At 36.5% G+C, this 26,534-nt stretch overlaps 1 protein-coding gene across 3 annotated transcripts in view; it reads left to right on the top strand.

Annotated features, from left to right (window-relative positions):
• LOC113391857 (uncharacterized) overlaps positions 1–17,987 on the top strand; it is a 93,355-nt gene extending 75,368 nt beyond the window's left edge. The window contains exons 3-16 of one of the 3 annotated variants that reach the window (XM_026627966.2): positions 8,792–8,881; positions 10,210–10,358; positions 10,716–10,840; positions 11,397–11,591; positions 11,889–11,994; positions 12,379–12,445; positions 12,868–12,962; positions 13,510–13,598; positions 13,846–14,026; positions 14,328–14,809; positions 15,187–16,027; positions 16,118–16,244; positions 16,365–17,319; positions 17,493–17,987. In XM_026627966.2, coding sequence (XP_026483751.1) covers positions 8,792–8,881; positions 10,210–10,358; positions 10,716–10,840; positions 11,397–11,591; positions 11,889–11,994; positions 12,379–12,445; positions 12,868–12,962; positions 13,510–13,598; positions 13,846–14,026; positions 14,328–14,809; positions 15,187–16,027; positions 16,118–16,244; positions 16,365–17,319; positions 17,493–17,625 — 3,635 coding nt within the window. In that variant the 3' untranslated portion in view covers positions 17,626–17,987. Of the gene's footprint in view, positions 1–8,791; positions 8,882–10,209; positions 10,359–10,706; positions 10,841–11,396; positions 11,592–11,888; positions 11,995–12,378; positions 12,446–12,867; positions 12,963–13,509; positions 13,599–13,845; positions 14,027–14,327; positions 14,810–15,186; positions 16,028–16,117; positions 16,245–16,364; positions 17,320–17,492 lie in introns of all 3 variants that reach the window. The other 2 variants (XM_026627965.2, XM_026627967.2) reach the window with 2 other exon arrangements.
• The last annotated feature ends 8,547 nt before the right edge of the window (positions 17,988–26,534 follow it).

The raw sequence follows: 26,534 nt of genomic DNA, 5'->3' as shown, positions 1-26,534 counted from the left end.
ATACATTTAGAATTTTCTGTTAAGGTCCCGGGTGGGTATAGGCCTCCTACAACAGTTTCCAGATTACTTGTCGGTCATTAGCCAGTTTTAAATAACACCTCGGTCGGACAGTAGACCGTAAAGCATTATAGAAGATGTTTCGATGCGACTGGTTTCGCTTCGCTTGGTCGTTCAGGCGTGTTCGATGCTACAATCTTTTTCCAATTTAGTTCAGTGGACGGAACACGAACCGAGCGTAAGGGTTTTGTAACTTTTAAATCTCGATAAATTAATCTGTTCATTTTTACTAGATGCACAGTCTATGTACTAATGCTAGTATGATATACATAAACTAATCTTATTAGTTACTAGCAACTCGCCCCTGCTTCACACGCGTGCAATTTATTAATTAAGAAAGTTTTAAGATATGAATACATATAATTTATACCCGATAGTACTCAGGAATAATGTAGATTTCTACCAATGAAATATTATTTTTAGAATTGGATCATTAGTTCCGTATTATTACATTACATACAAACAAACAAATTTTACATCTTTATAATATTAGTATAGAATATTAGAGTAGATTATACTATATACAAAATAACTCGCTAACTTAAAGTATTATTTTTTATTAAACTACGGTGCAGTAACAAGAAATATATGTTTTTAGCAGTCTATATATACGTACATATTAGTATCTTCCTTGATATAGTTTCTAAACTACCTACTTAGCATATGTTGATAAATGTCTTTTAGAGATCTTTACGTTTTAAAGTGCGGTTTGTGACGTCATATTAAATCGGCAAATGGATAGCTTGTTTAACTTCCTTAATAAAATATATATTTATTTCTATATATTCGTACCCAGAATCCTTACGAGAGAAGTCGAATACAAATATAGTGTAAAATAATACATATTGATAAAATACCATAATGAGTCAAGATTAGTCATACAGGTAGCTCAGGTGATACTTAAACAGTATGATTCATTCATTTTAAAAGGCATATCGATAGTCGATAAATAAGATTTAGTGACGTGTCTTTTATAAAAATATCCCCACGATTATCGTAAATGTTTTTTTAATGCTCTTTTGGAGATCGACTTCAGTTATTATAAGTAGGTATTAGTATATAATTTTTTTAACATAGCAAGAAATTATATATACGTATACTCGTATATGTATTGGAATACGTCATTTTTGTTATGATAAAGGTGAAACCGTGTGCATTTAAATAGTATTAACAAAGAGCACCACCGCCCATAGACATTGGCGCTGTAAGAAATATTAATCATTCTTACATCGCACCAATGCGCCACTAACCTTGGGAGCTAAGATGTTATGTCCTGTGCCTGCCGTTACACTGGCTCAGAGACCCTTCAAACCGGAACATAAAAATACTATGTGTTGCTATTTGGCGGTAGAATATCTAATGAGTGGGTGGTACCTCAGACGGGCTTCAACTATATCCTACAACCAATTAAGCAACCGTGCGAGGTCTAAATAGCTTTAAATATAGCCAGTAATGACGCACAAGGGCGGTTTGTTATTTAAAATAACCAACATTTTTTTTTTCTCTTTTTACTTAATTCATTTTTTACGTTTTCAAATATTGTATATATGTAATATGTACTTGAATTTAAGGGTGATGTTATAGCTTTCAAATGTACTTACTATACCTACATAATTCAGATACTATAAAATTTTAATGGATTTTCTTTATCAGAAAACGAGAACCTTCTAGTCTAAGATGACAGGATCGATTCTGTCTTCGTTGAACATGCGTCTTTGACGCGGTTGAATTATTCAAGCTCCAGTGAAATCTTACCAATATTATAAATGCGAAACTTTGGATGGATGGATGTTACTTAATCACGCCAGAACGGATGAACGGATCTGAATGATATTTGACACAGAGGTAGATTATATTCTAGAATAGCATATAGGTTACTTTTTATCCCAGCAAAACGAACCTAGAATCTTTATCAGGAGCCCAAACCCACCCCTCACATGCGGGTGAAGCCGTCGCTGAAACAATTTAATTAGGCCGTTAATATGTGTCAATATAAACGTTGTTATTAAATTAACCGTAATATTATATTAATATAAACTGTTTCGACTTGACTTAAATTGTTTATCGAGAAATGCTTGACATATTTCGCAGAGACTAAGGCTTCTATCATCATTAGTACGATATTCGAGACTAGAAATGTTGACATATCTTACTTATCAATAAAATGTTGATATTGATCGACGAAAAATATCAAAACAAAAGACATACCTGGTTTTCAACGTATCTACCACTAATATTATAAATGCGAAAGTGACTATCTGTCTGTCTGTTTCTCTGTCACGGTTAAATCACTGAACTAAATTTGATGATTTTTGGTATAAAGTAGGCTTAAATTCTAAGTAAGGCTACTTTTTATACCTAACACCTCACGACGAACGCGAGCAAAGCTACAGGCGAGACCTAATATTGTATAATTGTCTACATCTTCTTTATTTGTCTAAAGTACTTGTTTCTTTCTTGGTTGACGAAGGATTATTTAAGAGTATCGCTTGCCGTCTATGTTAAGTACCTACTCTTACGAAATTTTTTAACGTATAATAAAGAATTAAATGAATTGTACAAACAAAAGTTGAAACATACCAAATCGTTGTACGAAACAATGGAACGTTCGAAATGTATAAATTTAAAGCGGTTCCTTGGTATTTCTTTATCCATCAGCGACAACTTTAATTACGTATCTGTCGTTTTAGTTTCGCGTTCTTGTCCCTTGGAATACCACAATAAATCAATACTGAATATAACTGTTGAAGTAATTTGAACTTAGTACGGTTCGTTTATGGATTAATTTCAATTAAATTTATATCACGCAATAGTAACGAATAGTTTCGTTTTATTTCTTGTACGTAGACGTAGCGCGGAATGTTGTAATGAATTTATAGTTATGTGTCAACACACTGACTGCGGTTTTAACGCAAGCGTTTTTTTTTTTAAACTTTTGTTCAATGAGCGTTGACAGAGTATCGATTTCAAAATAGTATACAATTTGATGACGATTTTAATATATATATGCTAAATGTTATATTTTTTATTATTATTTGTTATATTAATTAAAATAATAAAAATATAAAGGCTCCAGTGTTTGCTTGATTTTTTGTTTGAACGCACTAATCCCTGGAAATATATATCAAACCTTTACGTTTGAAAGCCAAGTTCTTTAGGTTATTTGACATCAAGCCATTTCTCCATGGGGACGGAGCAGAAACGTTTAACGCGTATGAGACCTCGCGTGTTAACTAGTTCAATATAATAAAATCGCCTAAAATCTACACATTGTGATTTATTTTAAATGCGAACACGAATAATAACATATTATTCGTCGCTGCTTTTGTTTTTTATACAAAGCATGATTAATTCCATTCATATACTGAACACAAATATAGTATGTAATACAATACAGTATATAATTATATTAAAAATGTTACCAAATTATTTCCTAAGAGGTTTGTCTTATGTTAAAAATATATATATTTAAAAACAAATAGTTTGTATTGATTGAATTGATTAGCACCTAGTGTGTGCAAAACTTTAACACATTCGTGGGGATGAAATTGGTTTAATATTTTTTTTCGCATAAATTGACTAATACATACTAATTAATGGGCGAAATAAAAAAAAATGCTTGTTAAAATATATTTTTATAACATAGTAGTTTCTAAATAATAAATCATTTTAATTTAACTTTATAATGAACCGCTGAAACGCACACAGTGTGAAGAACCTTAACCGCCGCTCGAGCTAACATCCTTCCGTTATAGCGGCGCTTTCAATAAAAACTGGGAACACGCCAAGATCTTAGCATTTCCTATGAGAAAATCGAAATAAGCTCTTTATATATTTTGTGACTGCGTCAGTATGAGTTACATAATGATATGTGGTAATTCTTATATTAAAAGCGTCCCACGGCTACAGACAGGTGGGTTCGGAGAGAAAAATTAACATATATATATTATATATTTTCAAATAGCATGTTGCTCCTGCCCTTATGATCGCAACAAAGTCAGTCTTTATTCAATTTAGACGCATTACACTTTTGCGTATTGCCTGGACAGAAATACCACAGACTTAAGAACAATATGAGAAAGATTACAGACTTTTTTCATATTATTATTGCAAATTAGATTTTTTTTTTTTAGTTTTAAATAGCAACTTTTTTTTAATATCATGCATCTTTAGTGCGAAACCGTTTTTAACAAAATACGGATAAATAATATTGTTCATTCTATCCGTTCATAAGCCAACATTTTAATAAACATATTTTTCTTGGTTTTTTTTTTTAACGCAGTGATTATTTTTTGACACAAAAAACTAAACTAACTAGAAACATATATTTGTGTAAGACATATTCCAAATGACCACCTAGTATTATATAGTTCGATTCAAAATATATTAAATAATTGATATACCTCGCACACTATATGCAAAAAGTATCGTCTCGAATGAATTCAATGATTCTATGCACCAGTAATAGGATTACACGCGGCCTTCGCACAGCTATTGTGGTTGACGTTTATATTTATAACGTAACTCGTCATATGTTATGTATAGTATATTTATATATATGTATCGTGAATAGTACATGGCGATTGTCTACGAAAGGTCTCTTTATATGATATGATATAGTGTGGACTGTTTTCTCTGCTTTACGTTTTAAGTTTTTTTAAGCGGCTTACAGTAGTCTGTTAGTTCCCCCTCCATGCAACCTCTCCCTGTCTATCTTTCTTTGCGTCTCTTTCGATTATACCTATACGGTTTCATGTACTATTTAAAAGTTATTTTTTGTTATTCAATAACAATTTTATTCCTTGTCAGGGCCGGACCGTGAGTTCAGGGATACTACTTTGGGGCTCACCTAAAACACACATGAACTTAGACTTGAATTAAATGAATGGAATGGGTTTGATTTATTGCAGGATTCGCGGGGCTGCAAACCATACGATCTATTTAATTTAATAAAGTTATGGATTATTTCGCATTATCGTTTATTTTTGACTTTGACTTGACTTAGCTGGGCGCCCTTTGAAGCCCAAAAAGCCATATGGTAGACAGAGATATATATGGAGTTCTTAATTTATTTCATTGTTTTTAACTAGCATTTGGTATATAATATATGACGAAAGCAACTTCGTTCCAACCCGGCAACCCAAGACAATTTTTTTATATATGATCTACATCTAACCAGAACAAGAAAACATACATACATACATTACATTAGCAGCCTGTAAATTTCCCACAGCTGTGCTAAGGCCTTCTCTCCCTTTGAGGAGACGGTTTGGAGTATATTCCACCATGCTTCTCCGATACGGGTTGGTGGAATACACATGTGGCAGAATTTCTTTGAAATTAGACCCATGCAGGTTTCCTCACGATGTTTGCCTTCACCGCCGAGCACGGTGCGGTTAAGATGAATTATCAAATTAAGCACATGAAAATTCAGTGGTGCCTGTCTGGGTTTGAACCCGAAAAAATCGGTTAAGATGCACGCGTTCTAACCACTGGGCCATCTCGGCTCTTACAACAAGACAACAATGAAGTATTTAAAAACTTGCCGCTTCAACAACCTTTCATTAAATTATCCCGTGATTATTTGGCTTCGACGGTTCTAATTTTCTAATAATAACTAATAAATTACTGACTTTCTTCCGTCTGTTATTGCCTCTATAGCTGAAACTATTAATGGTATACTTACAAAAGACATACCAAGTAAAAAATCACGAGCTACGCGACACCCGCCCGGTGATCGCACTATGGCCTAAAGCAACAGTTAATTTAAAAAAAAAAACTTATGGAAATTACGCTGTACTGTCACACGCGTGTAAGTTTATTAGGAATTAATACGTTGATGAGGCGCGTACGTAACCCCTTCCGCCCTTTCAACATGGCGTATCCTGTGAATTAAATCAACGGTGTATCAAGATTGGTGTAAAAGTTTATAAATATATAGATATGTGCGTCTTATTAAATTCAAGTGAATATGGAATTTACGATTGTTTAACGCGCAGATACTTAGATATTATAATACTAGTAGTCAACCGCGACTTCGCTCGTGTTTCAGGTGTTCATTTTATCAAAATCGATTCAGCGGTTTCGCCGCGAAAGCGTTACAGACAGAGTTATTTTCGCATATATAATATTAGTACACGTTCTATTCCAACTGAAAATATAGTATAAGTTTTTAACATTTTGCTTTGATAGATTTTTGTTTTCGATAATGCATTACAAGCAAAACATCGCGTCGTCTATTAGTAATGATTGAAATAAATTTTGTGTTGATATGCACGTATAATCGTACTCCTAATTTAAACGTTACATTAACTTTTTGTCTGTTTTGGTCCCCTTGTTTATTATATTACGGAAATTAATTCATTTTGCGCCTCGTTCAAATTTGTTTTGCTCGGCTGTGGTTTGAATTACGAGCGTACCAGTTTAACTCACACGAAAGATGTATTGAGGAGTTCTTTATACTTTCTTAGTATCGATTTATATATACGTATACGACGTTTAGGACTTTGCCTTCCTAAATAAAAAAAAGAAATAAAAAAAAAATTTAGTTGTGAATTTAATGATAGTGTTTCTGTATAAGTTGTTTCGTCGGAAATGTATACAGCTATTATTTTAATTTACGATTAAATTAAAATAAACCAGTTCAACGTAGTCTCACCTCCCGGAAATTTCCTTTTAACGTCTTATATTACCATAAGTGAACGTGTAACGCCATCTATCGTCGAATAGTTAAACTTTTGCTTACCGATCAGTCCACTGTTTTTTTTTTGCGAATATTTTAAATCGATTCATATTTTTCCTGTTAAAGTTTAATTTGTTTTTGCTTAAAACTGTTGTAGTCTGTACGTAAAATAAGGGTAGGCTTTTGAATGCGTTAAACAAATGAGACGGCGCTGTTTACCTAAATAAAACAAGGCAGGAATCCCTTTGGGTTCCACCCATTTGGAATTTTGAGGATGGAATTTGTTGTCAAATTTAAATGCGACAATGAAAAACCCTTAGGTTAGGCCTCTTAATCAAAAATACTTTTGTGCCAAACCTGCAGCTACTTGTTCGAGAATTGTTGATAAACACATATAATACTTTGACAAAATCTATCCATACAAAGTAAACAATTTAATACGAACATGAAATTGAATTGAATTGTCATTTATTATGTTACAATATTGTAAAAGATCGGAATAGGAATTAATTAAAAAAAATAATTTAGTATCTATTACATATACATCAGGTGATTCACTTTAACAAAACCGTTTAGGTTGAATAATGATAATAATCGTTACGAGTGATATTCAAGTTAACCGTCTAATGACTGACGAACGAACGACCCCGAGTGTTTTTTTTTTTTTTGTAATGTTTATGTAGTAGTGCTTTTGGCTTTACTGGCCTTTACAGCGTCACCGGACGTTGAGGCAAGTGCAAGACTCAGCCTTGAAATTTGAGCCCTTTCGAGCTCGACAGTGACGTTCGTCCTGAGGGTGTCTCCTATGAGATCGCACCTCGGCTCAGAAAGTAGTCGGTGGGGGCCCCCCGAACGCATCTCGTCGACGCCTTATATGGGCTGTGCTTCCTACAATATATTATCAATCTACGTATACACATAAATATAAACAGATATCGAATAAAACATACACAAGTCTTTCTTGAAGTCGGTTAACAATAGTACAAGCTACATCATAATCCTAAAATTTTATAATAAGATCGTAACGGTCGTGAAGTCAAGTCACGTTCAAACATTTATTATAAAATAATACGAGCAAAACAGGATATGAGAATTTATATTGTTTTCATTTATAAAGGAAGCTTATAATAAGGATAATACTCGAACGTTTCCTGTGGAGCTATCGTTTTGAACATTTATAATTTAATAGAACTTTATTTGGACAAAGTACGAGTGAAGTATTTACCGTAGCGTTGTATCATTGTGTAGTTATATCCTCATCCTTTGGTATAGTGGGTATTGGGGCAGATCGCCAGGTCCAGGTTGCGAAACTCGAGTCAAGACTATAGCTTTATCTATAGAGATATTCACGTGGTGCCTCGGAGAGTACGTTCAGCCGTTGATCTTGTGCTTAAACTCTCCAGTACTGTTAGATTGCCGTCCAATATATGACTACGACAGTGGGGATAAAGTGCACTTGTTGTACAATGTCCTGTGGGGATGGCTCGTATCTCTTGAGGAATTCCGAAATCGGTTAGGAAGACTTCAGTGAAAGTACACTGGCATGCTCAGTGCTTCTTCGAACTAGAACACAACAATACTGTTTTTTATTATGGCAATAACAAATGTTAATAATGCATACTTAGCCTGCTTGAGACCCTTTGTAATACGCGTTGATTCGTTTTCATTGTATAAAATAAATAAATATATGTAACTAGTTGTCGCCCGCGATTTTTCGGATTTCGTCGTCAGGTCTTAGGCGATAAAGTTTCATATATTCTTCTTTGGAGTTCAAACTTGATTCATACCAAATTTTATCAAATTCGGTTCAGTTGTTTCGTTGTGAAAGATCACGAGACAGACAGTCACTTTCACATTTATAATATTAGTACAGATACACGACACTATATACAAAATAAAATTATTAATTGAATAACGAATAATACGGAACGTCAGTCCACTAACTAAGGGCCCTAATTCCCTAGAATACCAGCTGAATACTTACTATCCACGTGTAAACAATTTCTCAATGAGTCTATATGGAAATTTATTTGTGTTCTTTTGAAATTACAGCGCTGTGGGAGGAACAAGAGGCGCCGGAGTACGACATCGACTCGGAGGATGAGAGGTGGCTCAAACAGCAGAGGCGTCCTGAGCTAACAGGTGAGCCGCTCAGTTTTCCACGTGTCTCAAAATGTATGTATATTTATTTAATTTATGTGACCCGACCTATAAGCAAAGGTTGTTTGGAAGAAGTCGTTTTCTACATTGTTTTTATTTAAATTTTATGTGTTTTATTTATTTTATGTTTGAAAGCGTATTAGTATAATGTTGTTTACGCCTTTAAAGACGTATCACTTTGAATGTTACCCACATCAGTTATTAATTTTAAGTTCTTAGTGATGATGGTGTTGGTGTTGATGGTGACTTTTCAATAAATAAATAGTGTATATTGTATTGTAAATGATTATTTTTTATTCAATAAATAAATAATACATACGCTTTATTCAAGTGGCCACATACGAGTTACGAGTAAGATAAAAGTTATACATAGTTTCCGAACGCAGCTCCAATTACCGGCTTCAATCTAAACCTTTCAGGGAGCCAAGCAAATACAAACGTAAAATTTCATCAAAATCGGTCCGACTGTTTAGGCGGAGCTCAGTTACATACACACGTACAGAAGATTTATATAGTGAATGGATTTATAATTTTTCCAATGTCTGAAATCCGGCCAGATTACTATATATAAATATAGTAATCTGGCCCTATGGATCCTTACAATTTTCCTCTAATGTATCCACATCCTGGAATATAATTTATTTTCAGGTAAATACAGACTCTTATACGCATCGTGTAAACGATCTAGCTTTGGTTTCTCGGAAGCTCCGATCCACTTTTTCGAAAGTCATTCTATTAACACCCGAACTATTAAAGTGTTACAGTCTCAGAAATAACTATTCCTTTATAATATTAAATAATGTAAAGCATATAATAAAGTCAAATAAACCTTTAGCTTATAACACAATTTAGATTGTATTTCAAAGGTGAACTATGTAGAATATTTTATAGTTGAATATATTGTTTACTTCAGAAAAAAAGCCTTTAGGTTTTTGTAAGAAATATTAACCATTCCTTACATCAGTAATGCGACACCAACCTTGGGAACTAAGATGTTATGTCCCTTGTGTCTGTAGTTAGACTGGCTTAACTCACCCTTCAAACCGGAACACAACAATACTGAGTACTGCTGTTCGGCAGCGGAATATCTGATGAGTGGCTGGTACCTACACAGACGGGCTTGCACAGAGCCCTAACACCAAGTAAAATCAATTAATTCATTCATTCCGGGCAATGTATGTTGTCGTATTTTTGAATTTTTACGTATAAATTTGTTTGTTTATAAAAATCATGGAGAGACTTGATAATAACAATAGATACTATGTAAAGTTATTTGAGCTGTTCTTATGTGAATCCTTTGTCCTTCGCAGAGTTAAAGTTCGAACAAATGATGGATAAACTGGAGAGAAGCTCGGGGCAGACGGTGGTGACGTTGAACGAGGCGAAGTTACTTCTGGAGAGACACGACGACCTTGTCATAGCGGTCTACGACTACTGGCTCAACAAACGGCTCACCACTGTAAGTTGAAACACGAAACTCTCATCGTAGTATCGCTGGACTTACGGCTGTTTTAAAATCTATAATTACAATATCACATAAATTCGTTTCGAGAATTACGTCGCATATTAGTCGTCAAAAAAACGTTAGATTTTTTAGAAAACTTAACTTATAGGTAAAATGCACCGAAATATAATAGAATATTTCAGTTTCTTTCTTGTTTCCTAATTTGTCTTACGAAAGTAATATCTCACGATTTAAATTTCTCTAATTGTATGACAATAAAAAGCCGAGTCTAGTGCAAAATTTACAAACTATATATTTTTTTTTTATTTACTATTTGCATGATATGGATTGATTCAATTATAGTTATCAAAGGTAACCTTCCAGCAACATCCGCTAGTCCTGTCAGTGAAGACGGAGAGTCGGCCCGGTCAGTCCACGAACAACCCGTACCTTGCGTTCCGACGTCGCACGGAGAAGATGCAGACGAGGAAGAACAGGTTAGACCCAAAATCGTATAGGCTTATTGTATCCGACAGTTTGGTCGATGAAGAAAAAATATATGTAGTATTTTAATTATTAAGTATGTAAGATCAATCAAATTTTGGTTGAGTTTCAACTTAAGAAATTATTTTCACCCGATAAGTAAGTACCCGAGTAAAGTCTCTTAGGTTGTGAAAGTGGGGGTTGGTTAGCCTGAGGAAGTTCGAGGGAGATAAGATAGTTAGCTAGTGCATATCTTCGTCTTTGGTTTTGGGCCATTGTGGCCCGAATTCGGCTGAGAAGTCACCAGACAGAGGATGTTGATCTGATATACCATTTATCAACGTACCAAGTTTTGCCGAAGTTCAGCATATTTTGTTCATGATGCGTCCATACAGATGGATAGATAGATTAATTAGGTATCTTCGTTGATAATGATAATACTAACTCTGAACCTCTTTAAGTGTAATGGAGAGAACGCTAAAAGAGCGATATAATCCCTCCATTAGAGACATGGTTTCCGATCTATCCGAGATATCCGAGTATAAATATTATAATTGACAACTCGTCCAGGAAAAACGACGAGAGCTCGTACGAGAAGATGCTGAAGCTCCGGCGCGACCTGGCGCGCGCGCTGACGCTGCTGGAGCTCGTGGCGCGGCGGGAGCGCGCCAAGCGCGAGCTGGTGCGGCTCACGGCGCTGCTGGCCGAGCGCCGCTACGCCGCCGGGGACTTCGCCAACCAGCTGCTGCCCGACCCGCCGCCCAGGTGCGCGTCACGCCGACGGCTTGCTGTTTAACTTAACCAAGACATTTTCCGTTTCCATCATAATTGAATGATGTAATGCAAAAGTATTTCCGTGATTGACTCGATCCCAATTTTAACTTTTGGTAAATGCCGAAGTGTAAGGGTGTAACCCATTCCTCGAGGACTTAGAATTCCAAATATCATTGATTCTCCTTGAAGTTTTACAGACAATAAGTAACTTTACTAAAAAAACGTCTAATCCAATTTACATTGTGAATTAAGGAATAACAGTTAAATTTTAATAATTTATATCTCCAGGCCGCAGTACACCGCCGTGCCGATAACAACGGCGAGCTTCCGTCGCGAGTACACCGTTCAGCATTACCCGCCACGCGCGCCCTCCACTCCCATCGAGCCGAGACAGGTAAGCGATACTCTTGTCGAACGTGTCTATCGTACCTTCACTTTGGGAAAAGAGCCCACCTGCCGAGCAATAGGAATGTTACATCTTTCAATAGCGCTACTTTAGCAAGTCTTGAGGTTTTCAATCTTCAATATCAAAGTTTTAGTTCATTATAGTTACGATTATAAAAAAAAAAATTAACATCAGTGATCAACGAAGTTCAAAAGAAGACACCGTAACAGTTTTTCAAATTGGCTCGTATGAATGTAAACATACGGAAATGAAACCGTGACACTGTTGTAGGTCTCGTAAATGAAGGCGGGAGAAGTGTTCAGGTATAATTGCATAGAAAACGTAAAGTCGGTTGGTGTTTAAGCAGTGTTGTACTGTACCGTAATCTTTCAGCGCGAGAAGCGACCGTACAAGCGGCGGAAGCATCGCCACCACGCGCCCGCCGCGCACCCGCACAGAGGTCAGTACGCGCCGCCCCCGCCGCCCGCGGGCTGCTACTGCGGAACCCACCAACTTTCCCTTAGCCTGACCCGGGTCTCGGTTCCGGAGACTACAGCGGCCTATACTTATAAGCTAGCCTTTAGACCAGCGAGACATTACAAAGAAATAGTTGAATCTCATTGATTGAATCGTGATTTTAATTTTGCACCGATAATAAAACACTTTTCTTCGGGGTGTGCGATTGTAGTATTAAAAAAAATTATTGTAATTCATATCAAAGTAAAATTTATTAATAACATAATGTTTACTGATGCTATCATCACTAATGAATAATGAATAAAAGCTCACTGAGATGATCTTAGTGTACATTTTGTTTATGTTTATTAAAAATATTTTTATTATAGAATGTATGAAAATACAAAATTCTTGTGACGTTTTCAGATTCAGGCGTTTGTACATCTTCGGAGGAGGAGTCAGCTCCGCCGGACGACGGGCCGTTCGCCTTCCGTCGGAAGCCTGGCTGCTACTACGAAATGGTGAGACTACTAATATTCTATACAGTATTCCAATCGAAGGAGTACAGATTAACAAACCTAGCTTAGATTTACATATTCCATACTCTAAACAACACTGGCCAAACTAACAGCTACAAGACAAACTCCCCCCCCCCCCCCCCCCCCATTCACACACGCGATCGCAGTTGTTAGCGGTAACCATTACTTAAATATAGCTAAACAGATGGGACACAAATGCATAGTCAAACGTGTTGACTATGTATTTGAGTCCAATTAATTGAAACAGGTAACAGTTAATAATCTTAGATATCTCAATACTCTTTAAAATAAAATGAACTCAGAATCGATTCCAATGTTAGGAGGATTAAAGATAAATAAATAACTTTGACCTTGAATGGACATGAGATCATTGTTCGAGTTCTAGAATCATGAAAAAATATGGTGTAATGGAGTAAAGTCGTTATAAGGTTACGTTATCTTCTGCCATTCGAATATACAACTAGTTTCTTTGAAAAAGAAAATTTGTTCTTAAAAAGTTGAATTTAAATTTAATTTTATTTATTTCCAGCCTACAGCGACATTGTACGGGGACCCATTGGACCCGGACAACCCTTCCAAGGACGGAATGTTTGAGCATGAACTGGACGAGAGGGCTAGGTAACAATAAATATACACTACTTATAACGAAAATATTGCTTGGTTCGGTTCGTATTCATGATTTTTTATTTGATTCATTTGATATGATATGAACCAATCATGATTATATATAGTATACTTGTAACATTTAATGTTTCTGAAAAAGTATCCTCAACATCTCCAACTATTGAATTATCAATTGAAATATATAATCTTTAAGGTGTTCATAAAAGTAGTCTGCTAAGCCGTGTATCCGTACCCCGTGCAGGTTCACGCTGACGTCGGTGACGCGGCCGTACCCGCAGTGCGTGGGCTTCGCGCGGCGCCGAGTGGGGCGCGGCGGGCGCGTGCTGCTCGACCGCCGCGCCTCGCCGCTCGACTCGCTGTGGCCGCGCCTCACCTTCCGCCACGCGCGCGCCAGCGACGAGCGCGAGCGCCGCGACGAGGAGGTACGCGCACACACACACACAGACAGACGCATGCACACAGGCACGCGCGTGCCGAGACGAGGGTATCGGCAAAATGAGGAGCACACAGTCACATGCATACGCACACACTTGTATATGCAACTTGTGTCTAGCTGTGTCGAAAGGGAAAATGATATTTTCAGAAGATTAAAGTTAAAAAATATTTTGTTTTCAAAATGATCGACAGTACATTTCTAAACAACAATAATATAAAAACAAATATCACGTTATTATATTAGGCTGCGCGTTAGATATGCTTCTAAATGTATCGTCTTCTTCGCAGGTGGACCTGGAAACCAAACCTCACAGAACTCCGAAGGAGATGACGAGAGACTACCACACGGGAGGAAAGTACCCTTGGCGACATGCGTTCCGACGACATTTGGCCGAAAATCCTCACTTATGGACCGTTCCCGTCAAAACGGACGTCGACGACGTCAAACTAGACGTGGGCGACGTGAAACTAGACGTTACGGATGTAAAAATAGACGTTGATGACGTCAAACTAGACTTCGACGACGTGAAACTAGAACCAATGGATGTGGACAGTGATTCGAAACCGTTACCGGACTTGAGTGATAGTGTTACTGATAGTGTTAGTGATAGAGCGAGAACTATAGACAGTTTTGTAAGAGGTAATCTAGAGAGGGTTATCAGGAAGAGATCGTGGAGCGGATGCAGTGACAGTAGTTACGACTCGGATGAGAGTTTGCAGCCTGTTGAGAAGGAGTTTGAGAAGTTCATCAATGAAGTTAATAAGAAATGGTGAGACTGCATTTAAAGACAATATTATTACTAAGTAGGCTAAATTTCATTTACCTAAAGCTGAAGATCTCGAGGTTCTGGGATCAATGCTCCAGGTCATGTTAATAAAATTATTAAATCTCAATAACAGCCCAATATCAGGAATTTCGCATTGTTAACACGCGTGTTAACACGTATCTTCGCGTATCTTGGAATTAACTAGAGTACTTTAACTGGGTGGCTCATTAAATTTTAATGGTAACTAAACAATGTGTTTTTGAACATAAATAAATAAAAATGTGTTAAGATATAGTAGGTCACAATAATTATTTTTATTGCGTGTTATGTACATTTCATTGTTGACTTAAACACTAAAATGATTCTAATATTCATTTCAGGTTACACTTCCGACCAAAAACACCGCCGCCCTCACCACCCTACGTAGAAAAACCATCGGACGATCAGTTTCCAATCGCCTTCGACACACCGATATCCGTGGAGCTCACGCTGGAGCCGCCCTCGGGGTCACTGGACACGTTCACCACCACTGAATTCACTCTCGGTGACCTCTACGGAGACATCAACCCGGAAATGGACAACAGCGGCAGTCTCGACATCAGCGGGGACGATTTACTTACAGAGAACTTCACAGGTCTGACCGAAGCACAAGTCGAGAGCATCCTCTCAGAAACTGATCTCAAAGCGCTAGCGGATGTGGACCTCACCAAGGACGACAAAAAGATGGCGATCACAGACGACCTACTCGACGAACTAGTGAAGGACGTAGATGGAAAGGATTCTTTTTTATTACATGGCCAGAGCTCGGAAGGGCGTGCCGGCTCTGGCCAGAGGAGAAGACGGGCGGAACATTTCGGTTCGAGCGTCGTACACGTCACCGGGCCGGGTAGGGAGCCGGTGTACATAGAGAGGGTCGTCCCGCCGGACGAAACGCCCAAGGAAGTCAAAAAGCCAGTCGTGAAGTCGCCGGTGCCGACCTCCAAGATCATCGTCGAGGAGGTCAACGAGGTGCCGCAGGTCAAGGTCGAGAGGAAGCGGAAGGAGGACACGGAGGAGGTCCAGATCGCGCACGGGGTCCAACTGAAAACGGTGCAGACGAAGCACTCTCCGCTAAAGAAGCACATTATAACGTCAGCGCATCGACGAGGTGACGTCACACTCGTCACGTCCGAGGCGTCGCAGCCGCAAATAGTCACGGTCGCCGTCTCCGATAGTTTGAAGGTAGCATTTTAAATTTAAGTTAAAATATTTTGAGAGATTCCCATAACTCAATTGAAAATTACAATTTTAAAAATGTTTAAATATTTCTAGGTTCGTCTGCAAAACCAAGGCGCAACAAGCGCATGTTCCAGCGCAGGAACAGTCGTCGGTTTATTACAGAACGGACCCTTCACCGCTGTCGCTTTACCTATGCATAATGCTCAGCATAGGGAAATCGGTAAGTTTAAGTAAATTATTAATTATTATATAAAAAAGTACCAGTAAATGCACAATACATCGAGTATAATGTGCAGAGTATTGCATTTACATTTTAATTGTTTCTATAATATTATTTCAGGCTCAGCGACCGTTGCGAGCGTGGCAAACGTTGTGACAGCGGGCAGCGCCGGAAAAGTGGCCAGCGTGGCCAATGTGGCCAGCGTGGCCAGTGTAGCCAGCGTGGCCAGCGCCGCCCGTCGCGTGTCTGCGCCGCTCGTGCAGCTGGCGCCCGCCGCGCTTGGACACAAGCCGCTGCAGTTGCACCACCACTCCTCCATGGTGGTCGCGCCGCAGATGCACCACGTCACCCCCAGCAAGCTCAAAGTGCTCCACGCGCATCCGCTCTCGCACTCGCAGCGGGCGCAGCTGCTGGCCCAGAACCGCTCGCTGGCGCAGCTGCCGGCGGTGGTGTCGCTGGCCACCCTGGGCGACGCGAAGCCCCCCGCGGCGGCTCTTATAAAAGCCGCGCAGGGTTCCGTGGCTCAATTCTTCGAAATCAAAAGCGGGCAATTGGGTAAAGGCCCTCATTTAGTGAATGTCCTACGTCAACCGCCGCCGGTCAAGGCGTCGGTGGCGAGGCTGGACTTCAACGATGCGAAGAAGCGGCAGGTCGTGTTCGATGGCACGCTGAAAGGGAACGTTGCGACGGCGACCAGACCGCACCGGGTCAGCGTCAGTCTCGACGGACGGCAGATAGTTCGCGCCGCGTTACCTGCCGTGCGAGCCCCTCACGTGCGACATCAGATTCAATTGAAAAATCGGACATTACAAGTGACGGCACCATTGGCTAGAACGTCGTCGGAGCCCTCGACGAGTATAACGATAGCGCCGACGAAAACGGCGTCTATTCCGAGCTCCGTAGTGGCGAATTTGCTGCAGAAGAACGTTCAGTTGCCTAAAGGACAGAAGATTGCTATATCGGGACCCGGCGGGCAGGCGCTGTCGGCGAACGTGCAAGCTATTGCCTTCACGACTGCGCAGTTGAAAGCGAGGCAAGGGAGGTTAATAGCCCAGCCGAGACCGACACCCGTCGCGTAAGTTTCTTTTATTTTAACGACAAATTTCGGTAACTGTAGTGTTTTAGTAATTGTCTCAGAATGATTTATAGAAGCGATCACCTCAGACCTAAAACGCAATTAAGTCGGACCAATTTTATTTACATTTTTTCTGATACATGCAGACAATAAACTAGAATGTCTAATTCCAGCGAGATCGTGGAGGCGTCGACGGCGCCCGCGTCGGCGCCCGCGGCCGCGCTGGCGGCCGACGACGGCGACGACGGGCCCACCAACGGCGTGCGGCGCCGGCCGGCCGACACGCTGCCCATGGAGGTCACGTGACAACCGGGCCCGTCCACCTGCGGTCCCAAGTGTGCGAGTGTGCAGTGCGGCGAGAGTGCTAGTGGTAGTGGTCCCGACATCAACCTCACGCTGACGTTACGAGACGCCGACGGTGCCGAGCGGCCGGTCGACGACGTTTCACCCACCGACTTGCAACCCAATATGTATTTAGTACCGACTAATGTTGACGCCTCCTCGTTACCCGTTCTGGTGTTCTAGCGAAAACTGTAATTACAGACACAAGCCATCGATTCCATTGAATCGTAAAAACTTTATTGTGCTCTGTATTGGACATAGTGGTGTGGATTATTTAAATTATAAATTTCTGATTGTTATAAACAAATATAAACAGATTGGAATCATTTCGTCTTTTTATATATTACAAGTGGATTTTGAGTGTAGTAATCATTATATGAAGACTTATTAAATATAAGCTGTTCTTTTTCTGATTAAATAGTAAATAAAACTGTCAAATACCTAAACTATACTTTAAAGTCCTTGTGTTTTACAACACACACTTCTAAAGATATTTGAAAGTGCTTCAAATTCTATTAGGAAGCATTTACAGGATCATTGAGTGTCAACGGTACTAAACTACAAAAGATCACCCAAATTTGACGATGACTCTGCTGAGTCAGTATAAAAAATCTATGTGTAATATCTTTATAAAGATACTTGATGTAAATTTGTAAAACTAAACCTAGAAACAGATCATTAAATTTGTTAATCTAACAGTTATAATATCAAAAATTCTCTTATATAAAGAATTTGCTTCGGTCCTGTCGTCAGGGTTTTCTTAAAAGCCAAATAAAGCGGTAAAGACAGACCTTCCTGTCGTGATATAATAAACGTAGAATATAAAAACAGTTTGTTTCTAGATTTAGTCACTAATACTTTGGATATGTAGTCAACAAAACATTGCAAGTAATCGATTGATGTTCGTGGAATCCTTAAATTCTATTTTAAACGCTAATCCTCGAGGAATATGGTCCATTTTAGTGTAAAGCAAGCTTCATTAAAAATAATTTAAGTGGCTGTGACATAGTTAATACATGTAAAATGTTTTACATAGCGAATGCCAGCCCGTTTAATTTTAGTTGATTAGAATAATGATAATACAAATAGACAGTGAACTTTTGTCAATCACATTCTCTTGATCTTCATGCACATGTACATGTTCAACGTGCCATGTGCATGTTTTATAGGTTTAATTTTAATAATTTCATTTCTGTACTAGTGTATTATTAACGGAAATAAAAGTTTATTAGTACCTAATAAAGAAATATTTAGACCAGGCTGGCATTATGCGCTTAGAACTTTTTTTTAGCAATCATTCTTAGTTATTATTTTTCACGCGAATGAAAAAAAACTAAAAAAAAAAAATTTAATATACGATAAATCCTCGTTCAGTGTATATTTAAAATGTATGAATTGTAATATAACTGCATTAATGTATTATATAGTTTTTATGTGTATAATATTTACTTAATTAGACTGGCCGGACCAGTATGAATTCAAATGTACGTTGTAAAACCCTCGAAGACTTAGGATTTAATTTCTTCAATATCTGTACGCAGACAATGTATGGTTATATAGGCTTAAAAATTATTGTCACAAGAAATTAATAATTTGTTACCATTTTATATATAATCTTAAAATATTTTGTATCAATATTTCCAACGCATTTTTCTGTTCAATGTTAACTTTAAATTGTAAATAGCAATTATTATATATATATATATAAATTTGAACCATACAATTGTCGGCTTTTGTGTCAAAATCATTCACTCTTAAACTGTATCAGACGGAAGAGACTTTGAGAATTTTTTTATTGTAGACCAAATGGAAGTAACAGCCGTTAACCCATAGACATCAAACTATATGTATTGTGAACATATTTATTGTAGTTTTTATATAGTTGAAAAAAAAAAATATCGCTATCCTAAAATCAGTTTCATGTCAAATTATATTTTTTCAATTAAATAAATAGCCAAATAAATATTGTAAGTAGAACGCTACGATACGAAATGTTGAGATACAGGCATATTGTTAATATTACACGAAAATGTCATCGGGCATAGTACTTGTCGGAAAGTAACGACGACTTTAATAAAGGCTCTATATGTATTTATAAAATGTAGTCTAAATCTCGTAGTTCACAGCATTGAGATTGTCTCCCACTTGATACATAAAACATTAACAGTGTCTTAATTAAATGTTTCGTGAGTATATATCAGTTAGCCGTATATGTTATATATATCACATATATGTTTTGTATATATCGATCCAGCTAAGGGTTGGGAATTTAACTGTATATAATTAACACACAGATTTCCTCACTATGTTGTTTACTAACATATTTATATATTGGTGATATTATATACAAAATGTAAATTAACTAAACTAGACTAACTTTTCAATAAGTTGGAAATGTTTAATGTGTCTCCTTCTTTCTTGTGTAAAATCATAACTTTAATTTATATCTGAGAAATGTTTGTCGTCTAAACATCGCGTTATAATTGAATGTCATGTTAACAATATGTCCTTGCGTCGCTCGTAGCGTTTATAATCCTATACCAATTCCGTGTACTTGTGTGAGTATCTTGTTAGTTTCCAATTGAAGCCACTTTAGTTCTTATCGTAAAGAATTACAGCATAAAATAGCTTGAAGTGTTTAAATCATAGATATTTAATGCAAAACGATACACGTTCTTTGATATCAACGAAAAAAATAATAATAATTATTAAATGTCTCGTTTAGAAAGCTATCCATAGAAGTGCTGTACATTGAAATTCGTCTTTATATACTTAAAAACTGTCAAAGAAACTACAATTAACAAAATAAATCGATGTGGGTTTTGCGGAAAAATATAAACAAATTTGTTGATAATTGACGTCAAAGTGAGAGTAATTATATAACTTTTTTATGTATTTTTCGAAACGTTTATATAATATGAACCAGTATTCAATTGTTAATTTTGGTCTTAAATGTTCAAAATCTGTCTACATCTCTGTATAATAATTAATGGACCCGAAATTTCAAAATATAACTATATAATCGATGTGTTATCGTAGATGTTAGATATATATGTTGTTAGGTTACGTAGAACAAAGCAAGTTTTATAACATAACTTTATCACGTGTCGTAGACAATTAGGTCTATATTATTGACGTGCATACATCGTAGAGAAATATATAATGCTACTAATTTAAAAAGTTGCTCCGATGTTAAAGTGTAGTTTCTTTTTCGGATATTTAAAAATTCAATTCATTAATTCTCGTTAGATATTTGCGCAATAACGGCAAAATATTAATATCTTAATATCGTGGTTACGTATCTTAATGTAATTAAAACATTGGGGTTTTTTAATATAGCTGTGCGGAACTTATATCTGTCCTGTTGTTTCAACATTCAAAAAATTTGCGATGTTTCTTTCACACCAGCCCGAAGCGACGGCCTGGTGGGAAAAAGAGATCGCGACCAAAAAAAATGTAATGGTTTTAACTATGTCTATACATATATAATTAGTAAGTATCATATACTGTACAAAAGGCTGCAGATTTGGAAAAAAATGTAAAAAAAATTGGCCTCATTTTTGGGGCTGTTAACATACGCTTAGTAAAGTGGATAGGAAGATGTGTACCTCATAAGTTTCTGATTCTTAGATTAGGCTCGCGCGGGTGTTTTGAATGCTTCCCGACAGAGGGCGGTGTATTTTTTTCTTAGCTTTCTCTTTGGGCTGCCTACGCGAGCGCGTTCGTGCGTTGTACTTTATTTTTCGTGTAAATATTACTTTTTTATTGTTTTTTTTTTTTAGTTACTTCGAAGTTAGTCCGTGTGACTTTCCTTCGGTCGGGTACAAGCCGAGGGAGGCATTCAAAGAATCCGTATTTATTATTAAAAAAAAAATCGCTGTAAATTGTTTGTAAAAATAGTCATGTTCAGAATTTCAGTGTAGTTTTGTTGATTATTTTTTTTTCAACCGGAAATTGCTGAATAAAGCGACGATTCTGTTTCAAATTTTGGTTTTATTTATTTCATTTACCCCCAAAAGCTGTACGATAAAATGTACTTCACATTACTCTAGCACTACATACTCTGAGAGACCACCTAGTGGTGCTGTGCAAAAGTATTCCAATTAAGTTTTGCACAATAATTAAAACGTGTATAAAAATTCCACCCTAGGTTGTGCATATGTATACACTAAAAATGATTATAGTTATATAATTCTGTTTTCTGTTCTCTTAAAATGATTATATAATTAACTTAACATTTAAAGGATATCTGCACCAAAATACACATCGTACGAGTGTGTTTATAAGTGGTACAGTCAGCAACTAAAATGAAAATTTTCACAAATATTTTCTTCAATAAATTCGTTTGTATATTTTTTATCGAATTTACCATAAATATATTTATTACAATATTTTTGAGGATTCAAAGATTTCAATTTAAGTAGATTGTTCTTAATAAAGTCATTATTAACGTACTATTTAATATATATTGTGTCCGTTTCATAAGTTACAGTTATATAATCAGGTGCATTAATTAAAAATGTTTCAGATAAATACGAGTAAAGTGATAACGTAGATATTCCTTAATAAACAACATGAGCATAGTTTTTCGAGTCTGACTTATAGTTCTTGAAATTAGCACATTAAGAGCGCTATATATTATGCCGGATTAGCCGTTTTCACGATATTTTTAAAGGGATTGAGCCAAATATTTATAAGTTATTCAAACAAAAAATACTGTACAAAAGTTTAGTCTCTTTTCAATAGAATCTATAGTAAAAAATAAAAAATCCGAAATAAACATTACTGATATTTGACAAATAATTTGTTAAAATGTTTGTTTTCAAAAATACTATTTTTCAGTATAAATTGAACGCTGTATCACCTATAAAATGAGTTGTAAGTTATTTCTGGAAACACTACATAAATCAGCAGATTGCCTTTACTAGAATGTATTGATAAAAAAAAAGTATTCCTACACAGTGGCGGACCAAGCCCGTCAGAGGCCTGTGGCGGCAAAGTTGAAAGAAGCCCAAGGCCCCCAGCTTTAAAAAAAATAGTTTTACAAGCTTTATTAAGTTTACATTTGTGTGTATAAAGCACATACATTCATAAACACTTAGTTTATGTTAATTTGAAAAAAGTCTTATGGGTTCGCAAAAATATCAGTACACACTAATAAACTATTAAATATCAACGTAATAAAATTTAACCAGATTAATATATAAGATTAATATATTTTAACCAGAGACCATTGGTCTCTGGTTAAAATATATTAATTATTTTTCTTAATTTTTTTTCGAAGTAAATAGATTGTAGTGAATGTAAATGTGACAAGAGTGAATTATTTGCACTCCATTCATTCAAGGACTCCTGGGAAGTACCCGCTACAAAGACGGGGATTCCCCCAGCATATTAGACGCGTTCAGCTAAGTTAATAGAATATTAATACCGCGTAAAAACTCTAGATGGCTGTAGAGTATAGTGTTTTGATCTTGATGAAATTATGTAGGTACTAAGCACATTTTTAAAATCTTGTTTAGGATTTGATCGGGGGAACGCGGATGCATTTGGGGGCCCCCAAGACTGGAGGCCCACGTCCGAGAGTCCGCCAATGGAATGCACATCATGTTATTTCTACAATAACACATCGTTATAACGAATACATACTTATGCAATTAGAAAGTTTAAGTCTGACTATTGAAAAACAAAATAATTTAGAATACGATTAATTCTAATATATTTATTTTTTTCAAAATTACCTATCAAAATTGAAACGCAACGCGCATTCCCCCTTCCCCCCGGACCACTGCCAAGTGTAGACGTGTATACCGTGTGTTTTTGATTTTTATTTTAATATATGTTTATTAAAAAAATTTTCAAAAATTCCATTAAAATATTAGGAGCACATAATTGCGCAGGAGTTCATACAAATTGTTAACGGTTGCGCAGGAGTACTTTCTGCCTGAGAAGAAGCCATCCTCGTCAACTAGCCCCTCCTCCTTGATCCGCCCAAGAAGTGGTGAGTGTTAATCAGACCCGCCCAGTGACCAATCATCAACACTGTGGGCGGTTGCGCCTGGTGCTTGGACCTTCCCTCCATATTGTTAACGCAAGCTACTATCATAGTCCTCTGTGGTCCTGGTACTTAGTGAGTGCCTAACGTCAACGTTGCATAAGTAAACTATTAAAATGTTACGAACTCCTGAGAAGTCTAGTTCCGAGTCTAATTTACGTCAGATCGAAGTTAACGAAGAATTTACACCGAATACTAGTTTCGTAAACACCCGTATAAAGCGTAAGCGCTCGGAAGAGATTCTTTTTGAAATTTCTGAGTTTAAGAACGACATTAAGGTTATGTTATCTTCTTGGATGTGCGAACAGAATAGAGAAAGGGCGCAACTCACGGCTTCCTTAAAAACTATCGAAGATTCACTGTCGTTTTTGTCCGCCCAATACGAAGATATGAGAAAAGCAATGGAAGCTTTGGAACGCGAAAAAAAGAAGGATAAAGAATACATACAAATCTTAGAAAACCAAATTGAAAGCTTACAAAAATCGCAACGTAAATGCTCATTAGAGATTAAAAATGTTCCCAAGTTAAACGGTGAAACAAAAACCTCGCTTATGGACATGGTTACCAAATTATCGAATACCCTGAATATTAAACTCGAAACAAATGACATCAAGGATATCTATAGATCGTCCAACAAAGGAGATAAAAAACCTATAATTCTGGAACTGTGTTCATATATACAGAAAACGAATATAATGAAAGCCGCTAAAAAGTACAACAATCAAAACAAAACTAATAAACTAAATGCACAACACTTGGGGTTATCGAGCCATAATACACCGGTTTTTCTATCAGATCACCTAACCCAAAAAGGTAATAGATTGTTTTTCTTAGCCAGAGAATTCAGCAGAACAAACAACTACACATTTTGCTGGACCGCCATTGGTGATGTGTTAGTGAGGAAGGATGAAAACACTCCAATTATAAAAATTATAAGTGAATCACAAATTAAGAGTATGTATGAATCTAACAAATGACTAGTTACTCTAGAAAATTACTTACTTCCTTCTATATACTTTACCGTTCTTTCCTACTTCAAAATAATTGTATGTTTAACTACACATTTAATATTACAAATAATACTCATATACACTAACTCGTATCACTATGCACACCATATATACAACTACTCAAATTGTTCACACACTCATACTACACTGCTACACACCTATTTCGTATTAATAAGTTTATTATGTGAAAGTTATTTGGTTTTTGTTAGATTTCTTGTGTTACTTTCCTTATATTATACGTGCTATATTCATTTAACTGTAACCTTAAATTCTCAAATCTTTTATCACGGTTATTTATTGTTTGACAATACAACCTTATATAATAATGGATAACACGCTGCAAACAAGTACAGATATAGACAATTTTCAAATTGCCCAGGCTTTAACGTGTAACCCTGACGAATGTTATTCCCATATTATTCAAACTAATCATCTCACTATCCTGACACAAAATATAAGGAGTATTTATAAGAATTTTGACACTTTTCAAGTAACACTAAAATCATTGAAAATAGAATGTGATATACTTGTTATGACAGAGTGTCATTTATCGAATGATAAACCCATACCTACTCTAAATAGCAATTATAACTCATATTTTACGAAAAATATTTTAAATCGCCGTGACGGAGTAATCATGTATGTAAATAAGAATCTTAATTGTAACGTATCGGAACCTTGTATAAAAAATTCTTCTTGTCTAGTGCTAACGCTTCCGGACACGGTGATAATAGGTATATATCGTACACCTTCTATAAGAAATACGGATGACTTTATTTTTTCACTTCAAGCTTTACTTCAGCGATTTGATAATTTCAAGAACATTATTCTAACTGGCGATATCAATATAGACATTAAACATGATAGTATAGACCCAAGCTGCCCTAATTATTTAAATACACTCGCATTTCATGGAATTTTACCAGCTCATAGGTTACCTACTCGCGACAAAATGTGTTATGATCATATGATGCTCAAAACTACTATATCTGCAAAGTCAATTGTACTTAATAACGCTCCTACTGATCATTCAACGGTCCTTTTAAATCTTACATACAAGTATAACCGAGTTTTATTTAAAACAAAAGTTATTACTGATTATGTTTCAGCTTTTAATGATATAAAAAACAACCTTGTGGATATATTGACTATTGAGGACCCGACAATCGCTACCGAAACGTTGATGAATAGTATAAAGGTAGCATTTAATAGTAACAAAAAAACAATTACGATACCTAACAGAAAACGTCACTTACAGCCTTGGATTACCCCTGGTGTTTTACGTTGCCTTAGGAATCGTGATAAACTCCATTTAAAACTTAAAAGGAATCCTGATAATCAGATATTAAAAATAACTTACACTCGGTACAGAAATTTTTGTCATAAACTCGTAAGAAAACTAAAAACTAGCTATGAAAAAAATAAACTAGATAGCGCTCAAAATTCTAAAACACTTTGGAAAGCTATTAAATCAATATGTTATATTAGTAAAAATAAAACTGAAAATAAACATAAACTCATTAATCTTTCGACGTCCCCTGTACAATCTGCTAACCTTATCAATGAACATTTTTCTAATGTGGGTAGGAATTTGGCTGAAAAAGTTAAAGATTCACCCCCCCTCCTCATCTCACAGTAATTTGTCAGAAACCTTCACCCATATAAACTCCTTTGTTCTCCTCCATACCGACCCTACTGAAGTAGATATGATTATAAATAGTCTTTCAAGTGACTCTGCTCCTGGTTGGGACAATATTCCTACGTCATTTATTAAAATGGCCAGGAACACTCTTGTACCAATATTGTGT

This window comes from Vanessa tameamea, chromosome 28 (genome assembly GCF_037043105.1).
Source record: "Vanessa tameamea isolate UH-Manoa-2023 chromosome 28, ilVanTame1 primary haplotype, whole genome shotgun sequence".
Classification (NCBI taxonomy): domain Eukaryota; kingdom Metazoa; phylum Arthropoda; class Insecta; order Lepidoptera; family Nymphalidae; genus Vanessa; species Vanessa tameamea.
The sequence above is the reverse complement of the archived record's forward strand: the minus strand, read 5'-3'. Positions and strand labels throughout refer to the sequence as shown.